The sequence below is a fragment of the Bombus vosnesenskii genome, unplaced genomic scaffold, assembly GCF_011952255.1.
Source record: "Bombus vosnesenskii isolate JDL3184/JDL3185 unplaced genomic scaffold, Bvos_JDL3184-5_v1.1 scf7180000013297, whole genome shotgun sequence".
Taxonomy (NCBI): Eukaryota; Metazoa; Arthropoda; class Insecta; order Hymenoptera; family Apidae; genus Bombus; species Bombus vosnesenskii.
The window spans coordinates 1,460,538-1,472,340 of NW_022882947.1; the positions used below are offsets into that span (position 1 = coordinate 1,460,538).

General features: G+C 41.8%; 1 protein-coding gene across 2 annotated transcripts; it reads right to left on the reverse strand.

The window, feature by feature from the left end:
* Window positions 1-804: 804 nt before the first annotated feature.
* Window positions 805-4,010, reverse strand: LOC117233547. Of its 2 annotated transcripts, XR_004493340.1 has the most exons (6): window positions 3,134-4,010; window positions 2,292-2,430; window positions 2,023-2,212; window positions 1,768-1,841; window positions 1,434-1,691; window positions 805-1,186 (listed from the first exon to the last, which is right to left on the reverse strand). XR_004493340.1 is itself a non-coding variant. In XM_033493945.1 (4 exons), exons 1-3 carry the CDS (start codon window positions 3,767-3,769, stop codon window positions 2,025-2,027), a joined length of 963 nt encoding a protein of 320 aa, XP_033349836.1. In that variant the 5' UTR covers window positions 3,770-4,010; the 3' UTR covers window positions 805-1,186; window positions 2,023-2,024. The 2 variants fall into 2 exon arrangements, 1 of the variants encoding a protein (XP_033349836.1); XM_033493945.1 differs by lacking the exons at window positions 1,434-1,691; window positions 1,768-1,841.
* Window positions 4,011-11,803: the final 7,793 nt, after the last annotated feature.

Below are 11,803 nucleotides of genomic sequence, written 5' to 3' on the forward strand. Positions count from 1 at the left end.
AAGATGTCGCCACTTGCTGCTTCGCGCGTCAATCAATACTGCCAATAGCAACGACGCAAAAATCCCTAGATTTCATTATTCGGTTAGTTGTCGCCCTAAATATTGTGGAAGAAAGGCGCGAAGCTGAAGAGAAAATTTAAGAAAAATTACGTTTAAAGGAGTTAGAAATTGATGGAACTGATGGAGAAAAGTATATAATTCAAATACTTTTACTATTTCATGAAATTCTTATGTTAAAGAAATAATTGAAAGTATCAGAGCAATTTTATGAATGAATTTTCAGGCCAGACGGTGTCTACGATTGAAAAACGTTCGATTCTGCTCATATATCAGTCATGCTACGCGAAAGAGTAAGTAAAATAAAAAAATAATATTCATAATTATATCGTGGATATGTTTGAAATGCACTATAAATTCAAATCACTAAGATATATGTATGTGTACTTCTGAGAAATATTTTGATAATTATTGTTCTAAATTCATAACGACACTTGTATAACGCCATCTTGATATGTTGATTTGCCTTTTGTAATAAGATTCGAATTTATTTAGCATTATATTAAAAAATTTAAACTATTGTTTCTTAATATATCCATCGACAATATTAAAGTTAATGTAATGCATTTTGTTTTTTTTTAAATATCGTGAAAAGATATAATCCTATAAGATATTACTATAACGACATTTATAATTAGGTTAATTATAAAATTCGTTATTTTCATTTGTAAATTATACAATTTTCGCTTAATTATCTGAATATGCTATTCTTTGCTTCTTGAAACGCATTTTCGTATAAAATGATTCGAGTAAAGAATGGAAGAATTTATTTGTCAGACATCGATATACATATGTACATATATATATATATATTTCACAATTTTTGATTAACGTTTTACATATTACGTGAGAAACGATGAAAATCACAGAAGTGTCGAAATATTCGCTGTTTAAAGTGAGGTACGGTTATTTATATGAAAATATGTATCGAAGAGAATCTCTAACTTTTTTCCAAAATACATTCATATTATATTTTGATTAGTTTCACACGGTCGTCGCTTTGTATAACAATATCGTATACTACAGAGTACGAGTAGATTAGATGTACTAGCCGTGTTTATTCATTTTGCACTTTGATTTCAATTTTGCGATTACCTATTCTCAAAGACGCTTTCTACGGGTGTATTACCTAAAAAGAAAGAAATGATATCATTGTATTAATTAATTTTCATGGAAAATATGTAGATTTAGATCATCGATAAAAAAAAAGAAACAAAAAAATGAGCATGGGCCATTTTCAATACTACGACATAGCGTTTTATTCCATTATACGTTTTTAAATATATTTACTGTATGTAATATTCATTTATACGATTTTTTAATATTTATTTGGGAAAGAAAAAAATATTAAAATAGAAGCAATATGTAAAAGTTACCTTATAGAGAACAAAAACGATTAAAATTATGGTTGGTGGAACGGTAGCAGATTTGTTGTTGATTTTAACAGCGGGGGTGGGGGAGGGGGAGATTTAGAAGATTGTTTGCTACTGTAAAATTTCTGTTAAGTAGACAGAATTGTAAAATATGAAGAGGAAGAAACAACGATTTCATTGGAAGTCCTTTTGGGTTGTTTCACGAAGTAGTAAGAAGTCTCAAAAAATTCGTGAACATAATCGTTGTGCGATATGTAAGACCTAACAAAACAATTTGAAATCATGTTATTCATTAAAAATCTTTTTAGTCTCATTTACAATGTTGTTGAAAACGTACCATTCAGTCTAAGACGTGTACCCTGTTAGTGTTAACGCGAATGAATTTTCAAAGAATTCAATTGATCGACCTTACTGAAACGGAAGTAAAATATAATTTAAGTTGTTAATATACGAGTTTAAGTTTGTGAAAGTTACTTCTGCATAAACGCAATTTATTATCGATGATATATAGATTCAATTGAATCAGCAACACTTGAGAAAGAATTCCGATTCTACTTTTCCAATGGATCTTCGTATTGCCTTGAATCATTACCTTTAATGCCGTCGAATCAGGCGTGTGCGATGATGAAGAGCGCTCATGAGGATTCCGACCTCTTCGTCGGATTCGGCCGATTGGCGTCTCGATTTCCGATTATTCGGTGTTCCACTGACCGATCCAGAGTTTTGTTTAGATGGTTGCGTTGGGAATGACGAGCGACGGATAAGAGGCGGCGGTCTCGCACCTACGGTTCGATTTAGTGCCATTTATGTTAAACGATACGTTTATGTAGGCTAATCGAGCTGGTCTAATTATACGGCTACCTAATAGGCGTAAAGCAGATCGATGCATTTCGAAAGATCTCGCACTCTTCATTGGGTACCTCGGTAGGAATCTCCTCTGAACGGGTAACTCGACCATGGACGTTTTTCTTGAGCTGATACTATCTGCCTTAGACGAGTCCTTATGCGTTTTTTAAACATATATATATACATGTTTGTATACTCGTGTCGTATTGTTTTTCATATATATATATTTATATATACTTTATGCAACATAGAATAGGAAAATGCATTTCGGTGCGCGTGAAATCAATCAGTGTAACGTTTCGTTGCATCCACTTTTACAAAAATATGGTTCTACTTGTTAACGTGATATGACATTACACGTCCATACTGTATGTGATTAACTAGTATCGTATGCTATAGTATCTGTTTGCGGTAGTGTCTAATCTGTGATACTAAGAATTTATTTAATGACACTTCTACTTCTAGAAATTCTCTATTCTATAACATTTCGTTCTTTAAATACCTTAGTCAATCAAGATTCTCTGTGTACTATGAATCTACACAGACCATAGTCGCAACCAAGAAATTCTAGTTTGCATATTACTATTACTTTCATCGATGTCTTTTTTTTTTTTATTCTTTAAATCGATATTCTACTATTATAGCTTTCAAGGAACATTCATGTCGAATGTTTCGTTAAACGAGCATCTCTATCTCTGCCTCTTAAATGTACCTGTAACGTATCTACACTGATTGGATTTGCAACGACGAGAAATATAATCGTTAAAAATGGTGCGTTATAAAGATCACGGAATGGATATATATCACTATCTGGATCAAAGTTACAAGATAAACTAGTGCGGTTTCCGCTGTAATACCTTATCTCTAGCGAAACGTATTCGCAATACTTCAACGAGAGCAGCGATTGCTGAAATGAGAAGCATCGTCACGAGAATGTGTCCGGCGACCAGAACCGATTTCGTTCGACGATCTTTCCCACTTTCTTCAACTTTTTCCGTCGAATTCTCACCGACGATCTCCTTCAATACCTTGGACGTTTCATTATTCCCTTTGTTAACAGGTTCGCTCTCGACATCTCCGTTATTTTCCTCCTTCGTGTCGTTAATCGGACAGATTCGCGTGTAAGTACAATTTCCATCGTAATCACTTTGAAAAACCGATATCAATCTGTCTTCGTACTCGAACCTTGGACAGCGTCTCAACTTTCGATGATCCACCGGGATTATTATCGCTTCGACTGTTACGTTCTCCGTCGTTTGTATCGTAGTATTTTCGCCGATCGTTTCGTTTCGACTGTAATAATTCGTGTTCAAGAGCAATCGCAATGGCAAGGAAAGCAACACCCCGAAGATGGTTAGTATAACGAGAATGCTGACGTTAATGCCCATCGAAATCCGCTTCTCGGACATCTTGACAGAAGCTTGTAACCGAATCGCGTTTACAGCTCGTTCCTCGTACGTTCCTGCATCTTGCATGATTGCACCGCGTTGCATTCGAAGGCCAGGGTTTTCGCGCTCATGTCGAGTCGTTTCGTTCGCTCGACACGTTCCACCATCCACCGCGGCTTTTGCTCCAGTTCACATGGTCGGCACTCGAGACGAGGGTGTAAGAACTTTCGAATTGTTATCGGATGAACGACAATGGGATCGGCCACGATATATATCTCTTTCGTTCAGACGCAACTGTTGCGCATTCTGTTGTGACTGCAGTTTCAAGTGAACCTGGATGTCGGTTGATATTGATTTCCAAGCAGAAGCGGCCGCGTACGCGCAAGTCTCGTGGTACCTCGCCTCCGTTCGAGGAAACTACGAGTTGGCGGTAATTAGATGACGTTTAAATTGACCCCTGTATTAAACAATCAACGCTTACGCAGGAATTGCCCTTGTTCGAGTTTGCATTAACGTACGTAATCGATCATACGGTCGATTATTTCTTGTACTGTGCTTACGTAGCTTGCAGTAAATTAATATGTGAATTATTTGACGTCTGGTAGTTGCACAGTTATCAGTAAATGTGGTATAATTGTATGGGTTTTATCGAATTCTTAATTCATTAAGTGGCTTGCATTTTGCATCCTAGGAACATTTTTAGAAACACGGAATGTATTCTAGGGATATAGAAATTGTTTGAGCTCTTTAGAATACGAAATTGTTCGGTATTTAAAGTGACCCGTATATGACTCACACAACACATTTACCTGTTTTGGGAAAGTTCGAATTTTCTATGTCCTAGATAGTAAACCTTACGATGCTGACCTTAGTAACAAGTAAATAAACACCCCAATTGTCCGACGAGTCAGGTCTAAAGTAAACATCCGTAAAGTACCGTAGGGTATGCATTCATGAGAGTACGGGATCGTAAAATTTGAATAGATTCCCATCCCATAAAATCCATGGAAAGTCCGGGGTAGAAAATTAATATATAAGGAACAAATAAAACTTCTTGAAAGAGTATTGAGACAAAGTCTAATTGCGATTTTCATTACGATGTCATATTCTTTGTGTTATACTATACCGTATTCTGAATCTTAACTTGCAAATACATAACATAAACATACTATTACTCGACATCTTTCATTTACCCCCACCTTGAACGTTAATTTCGTTCAAGGTTCGCGATAATAACCGATCAGTTGCAACCTGACTGATCGTCATTTAGTTGAGAATTCGCAACAGAAAGGTCTTGTAAAAAAAAAATGCAATCTGCTGGTAGGAATGGGACGATTGATTTGAAAATTTTATTACGCATGGAATAAAGATAAAAATGTATTACGTCTATTGAAATTATTCGTCGATGCAAATTGTGTTTCTGCCTATAAATAGCAACGTGTAATAGCAACGTGGTTTGTTAACTTTTCCAAAATTGCCAGTGGACCTTGATTAGCTATCGGAAGATAAGAATTAACGCGTGTATATCTATCGATAATCTATAACATTGACGCATACTTAGGTACAACATAGGAAATGTGTTTCAATCTCGGTACAATCTGCAAACCAGCGAGGAAATCTAGTTGCAATGCTAACAGTATGTCGGAACTTTTCTTCCTTTCCTCGCGTTAACCAGGATTAACTACCGCGATCATTAACTGCAGGCCTAGTTTCAGATGAACTTCGAATCACCGATGCAAACAGCGCATTAACTACCTAGATAGCCATCAATCATTAATTAAGTTCAACAGAGCTCAACTTTGACGATCAGATTGAAGTTGGCACTCGTTCCCTGTTTTTACAGTTATTTACCGCTCATTGCATCGTATTTTATACTCTTCTGTCATTGCACAAGCTGCTAAAATTTTACCCAAATTTTCAGATATTTAGAGACAGGGTACTAATTTGCCTCACACTACTGTTCAAGTTCTTGTTCCTTGTAAGAAAATCTTAATCACGGTTTTGGAAGGTACATAAGAAATATTTATTGGCGATAATACGGTATTTGCTAAAAAAAAAAGTATTAAACATAAAAGATATCAAACGTATTCCCTTCGTAGTATTTTGGCATCTCTTCGTCTTCTGTTTCATCTTTTTTCCATCTTTTTCTCTTCCTTCACCAATGGTGTACTCGCGTACTAATTACGTTTCGCACTTCTTTATCTCCTTCTGATTAATCAGAAAACTCGTATAAGACGTGGCAACCGCGGACATCCTACGCCACAGATATTTTCGCGATAGTTTCTATCCTCCGTAAAAGCGAAAAATCTGCATGAAATATAAGGCACGAAGGAATCGTGCCCGCGGTGATAGCGGAGTGGAAGCCCGAAGGCGGCACAACAGTCGATTCATCGCACGATACATAGGCGATTCGGTTTCGCGTGGAGAGGAAGGAAGCGGTAGCAAGCGGCGGCAAGGGTGCAAGGGAACGCTTTGAAATGGGCAGGTTCTCTAGCGCGTGCATACATAAATAATATTAGACAATATCGAATTAAAATTCGCATCTTTCTGGCGAGCAACAATGGACCGTGGCGCGGCCAACAAAGGAAATGCCCGCCGCAACGGCGGCGGCGGAGGTGGTGGTGAGTGGTGGTGATGCTGCGGTGCTCATGGCCGGTGGTGGTGGTAGTATGGTGGCGGCGGCATTTATAAAAGTAATAAAACAGTCGAACAACAACTCGATGGAGTGAGTTGGCAATCAGAAAGAAAGAGAGGTAGCGAGGAAGGTAGAAAGGGCGAGCGAGCGAGATATTCCGCGAAGGTGAAAAGAGGAGAGCGAAAGGAGATACAGAAAAACAGAGCAAAAGAGAGAGACGGAGCACAGGAGAACAGCGACCCGACCCGACCGACCGGTAGCCCAGCCAGCGCACGTATATCTTGCTCTGCTACACCGCACGCCGATTCTTCGAGGTTCTCATTGATGGATTGGTTCGCCACCGAAACCGAAATGCTCCACCTATCATCCCTAAGCAAGAGCTTATCGTCCACTTAAATATTCCATTTCCCTCTAAAAGATTATAATAACGTATTATCGGGATTAATAATAATTAATATATACGAGCCGCATGATCCGTAAAGGAGATCTCGAGAACATCGAAAAGGCGTATGATCAACTGAGAAAACGTAAGAAATTAACTTCTTTAGCGAGCTAACTTGCTCGGCACTTTAACCAACTCGATTATTAATCCATCACTCGGTAAGGTTTATGTACTCGGTGAATCCCATTCGTATCTTTTCTCGGCCATTCGTATCGTTTGAACATCCGTTTCGCGGATAGCGCAAACATTAATTCAATCTTAATACTAGTTCCGTTCGTAGAGTCGTAGAGTATTCACGGCCGATGCGGGAACCAGTTCTCTAGACGAAAGAAGCATAATGAGATTAGCTTACGGGCAAACATCGAAAAACGATGTTGGTGCAGGATACCGGCGTTGTATCGTTGGCGAACGAGCCGCAGGTGCGTCCAACCGATTATCGGGAGGCGAGTCGGTGCGCGAAAGACGAGAGGTGAGCGCTCCCTCCCTGGAGGTTGAGAGCCAGGGTATGTAGAGCAGATGCTCTGGCCATGGCAGTGGTGGCGGGGTGCGTGATTTTTCACCGCCGACAGCTCCTCCTTCGAGAACCGCGCATTCCACCTCCTTCCTTCTGCTTCTTCGACCGCTCTCGCTTCTTCGCCAGTCGGTCTCCTTCATCCTTCACTCTTCGTTTCGCAACCGTTGCTTCTGCCGTTGCTGCCGTTGCCGTTCCTCGTCTTTCTCTCTTCCTCTCTTTTCCTCGCGCCCTACCAGGCGTAGCTTCCCTCTCTTTCTCTCCTTCGGTGGCGAACATTCGCAACGTATGCCGCGGACACGCCACTGGACACCAGTTGCACGATCTTAGATTTGCTGATCTCGCGTCCAGAGTGCACCGACACATAGGGATGCGCTCTGGTGCAGCACACGAGGGGCACGCCTGTGTCCGCTCGCGTGTGCACATGTACGCACGCGATACACAAACGGTCCGTGACTGTTCCCAGAAATGATTTTCAATAATCGACCGACAGGGAAACGCGAAAAGGTACCGATGCGCCTTCCTCTTGACACGTCGACGTTAATTTTGCGCCGTTGTGATTTTTATCGATTATCCGTTCACTAGCGCCTCGTATCCTTCGCATAGAACACGCTTACAGGTAATTGCAAAATGTCCGTATTATTCATGGACAGAAGAAATCGTTGCAGATAGTCGAAGAAACGAAACTGAACCACCCAAAATGGAGACCACCTGAAACACCTCATTAACTTCACCACCTCCATCAATGTCTCTGCTTTCCTCTACCCACCTGGTGGATTACGATTTACAAGCAGCCGTCGTACCAGGCATCGTTCGTTACGTTCGTAATTTACATTTGCCAGTCGGCCACGTACAACATACTTGAGTCAGCGTTGAATAGAATCAACACCGGCCGTTTTGCCAGGGTACCATGTTGAAACGAGTGATTTACGTAAGCTTGTCGATGTGTAGCGCGGCTCGGCTTCGATAGAAAGCGAGATCGACTTGTAAATCGGCGTGTCATTATGCAGATAGCCGGGATGCACGAGCGGTACGTCGAGCGAAAAACGCGGTATCGCGCGGTATCGAGACACGCTGGTGTATCGGGGGGTCCTGGGGATTTACAATCGACTGAGAGATCGGAAATCACCGGCCATGCCAGGCATTAGCCGTCAGGAGGTATCGAAGGCGCGAATACGGCTAATTGGCGTAGCACGAGCCGCGTATAGGTAGCTTAGGGGAGTCGCATAGCTGCGAAATTTTCAGAGAAGGCGTTTATAAAGCGCGTACGGTCAGCGAGCCGGAGGGCCGCGAGGGTTTTAACAGAGTCGCGTCTCGCTCGAAAGAAGAAGCCGGAGAAGAGAAGGGTAGGCATCGCAATTACGCAAATTGCGGCTCTGTTCTCGCCTGCTCCGGGCTGACTGCCTGCGGGAGGGCATCATGACGACCAGTACAGGCTGAAGGGTGGCGTTACGTGGAATACTCGTGGTTCATGCTCGCGTTCATGGACGCTAACTACTTGCTCTACGATTGTTTGCTTACAAAAGATGGACCACGTTTGTAGGGAGAGTTCGATAACTAGGATATCTGGTTAAGGTTTCGCTGTCCAATTTTTTCCCGTGAAACGTCGACGGATCTTTGACCAAATTTATAGCTGGACGACCACCGGCGTAAGCTCGATTTAAAAAATGTATCCTGCAGTAATACGCGGTATACGCTTTTTCGGAGTCCGTATGCGAACTCGTAGCGTCGAAAAGGTTAAACGAACGATCCAAAGATGGAGTTTGTTATCGTAGATACGCCGTGGCTTTCTCTAGTCTGGCGGATCGTCGGCGATGGCTCGCCTACCGCGAACATTCACTCCGGAACGAGAGGGATCGGTCTAAGAGCGATGAAAAATGCTGTTTATATCGGGGAAACTGGTTGAACGGCGGTCCGTTTCGACGGGCAGGCAACGGAGCGCGTGCCTGCCGCGGTCTTATTAGCGCTGATCAGCCTTGCGATAAATTTATGTGCCGTGCAAGATATATATGCCGCGAGGCATCGCCACGTGGAAAAAACGACGCCGTTACACACGCGGGATCCCCGTAGTTTCTGGTTCGATTCCGTGGCCGTGTCGCGGCCGTTTTTGCTCTGGCGACGCGCCGTACGCACACGGCGCTGACACTGCGTCTAACAGAGAGCGACAGAAAATCTATCAGGCTTTCAATGAAAGCGCTGGATACACCGCGGCTGGAATTTCTAATGCCAAGGCGCGCGCCAGCTATGTCGGGCACGACGATTGGCGAGAAATCGTTTCACCACTTTGTTACGTTGTTTTTGTCGCCAACACGAATATCTATCCTATCATGTCGTATCGCCGTCTCTTCATCCTCTTCCCGTTCTTCTTGTATTTTCTTCGTGGGATAATCCCGGGCAAGATAGATCTCGCGTTCAAAAAAAAAAAAAAAAAAGAAGAAAAAAGAAAAACGTATCCATGTTGAATATTTTTGAAATATCGAGTGTTATACTTTTTGGCTCGCATAGCGAGCTATGTTTCATGGAACGCACGAGTTCCACCGATTCTACCGATGATCGGTACAGTGTACTGATTCTACCGATGATCGGTATAGTCTACTGATTCTACCGATTAGTAGGATCGTTCCACTTTTTCCCCTTATCTTCTGTGTTCGACCGTTCCCCTGGGACGGTCGAAACGGGTGGGTCTCACGATTCCAGAACAGGTAGATATAAAAAGCAAAATGAAGAAATAAGAGTAAAATCCATAATCTGGATTGATATAAACGCTTAGGCCGACAGGAAGGGTCGCCGTTTTAAGCGTCACGAGTCGGAGTCGCGTAAAGAAGAGAGCGATGCAAGCGTGAAGCCGCTCACCAGGGGCGTATTAACGGCGATGCCATAACGTGGGCATTTATTTCTCTATCGGCGGCATCCGTTGGAAGCTGGAAGCCACGACCACGGCAGGCAACGATGGAAATTTATACGGAGCCGATAATTAGCGAGCCGAATCGGCTCCTGGGAGGAGTAGCTCAGTGGCCGCGGTAATCGCCGTAATTTATGCCCGCTTCTCGGGATATAAGCTCGTTGAGATAGGCCAGGAGCGTAAAAAGGCGCACGGCGAAAATGTCGCCCAATTAACGGCGAATTGGAGCGGCCGAGGTCGCGCGCGTACACACCGTGCCATTCCACTGCGATGTGTGGACACGCGTGTACACGCGTGTCTGCTGCACGTGTGCGTGTATACAGGGTGACCCGGCGAGATCGCATTTCCATAAAAGAACCGAGGATGGAACGACGTTCACCGTTGTTTATTGGTCGCTTCTTTGGGGGCTGAAGTTTTATCGAGGCAGTCTTTGCTTAAATTTCTTCCATCGTACGATCGTATTGGAACCAGTTGATTTGCGAGTATACCTGTCGAACGTGCTTGAGAACCCGAGAAATATCGTGATTTTTGAAAAGACAATGGAGGTTGCAGGCTAATTTATAGCGAAGTTTTCTGAATCAAAGAAATATGTACGTTCTTTTCTGATAATCGTTTATTTGAGATACAGAATTTACGCCATTCCGAGATCGACTTTGTTTCAGTAAAACTAGAATAATTGCGTTCGCTTCTAAAAACGTAACTTACCTACCTACCTATTCTTTCGAAAATTTAACGTTTCGTGTCACCGGCGTTATATTCTTCTGTCTTTTATCTCAGACCATTCTTATTTTCCGTACTACGAATCTACACTATACTAATTTTATTACAATGCATTTTGTGTTAAGTAGAGCGCAAAACCTCTATTGATTCCTCGCAACGTGAAAGCTAAAGTTTTTCTAATTTTGGAATCCGATAGATCCTGATCCATAGTGCATGAATTCAAAGAGGATCAAAGCCGTCTCAACTTTGATATTCACTGATACACGCAAGCCTAATATGACGCCCCTCCTTAAAATATCCAATTTTAGAATAACAAAGTTATCGTTTCTATGCCATCACTGTTTGATCGTTGCGTGAAAACGCTCGAATATCAAAAAAACAACCGACAAATATACTATAAGATCCCTGTACGTTAAAGATTCTACGTAGAACCGTCCAAACTGTCAATTATGATTACTCGATTACGAGCAAAGGGCAGTGAAAATAAAAACGATATCCGTATAAAAATATCGAACCATCGAATCTGGATTGACGGCAATCTCGCAAACGACACACGTTATTGAAGCTTCCTTATTAAATCGTTAAACTCGTTCGTTGTTTTCGCTATATTTCGATCGGCAGAAGCTCGAAGCGCGGCTACGAAATTCGCAAACGAATTCGAACGTATTAACTATTATCAACTTAACTCGATACTTTGTTTTAAATCTATATTTGTTCATATTTGGCGGCGCGTTGCAGAACTGTGAATGTATTTAAATAACTAATCCTCGCCGCTTGTGAAAGAAATTAACGTTAACAAAGGCAAATCAACCTTAATTAGATCGGTTTTAGCTTCCGCAAATGTAAATGCGACACGATTTATTTTTACCAGGAACGTAAACGACGCGTTAAGAGATACGAGCTCTCTAAATAAAGAAATTATTACGTAC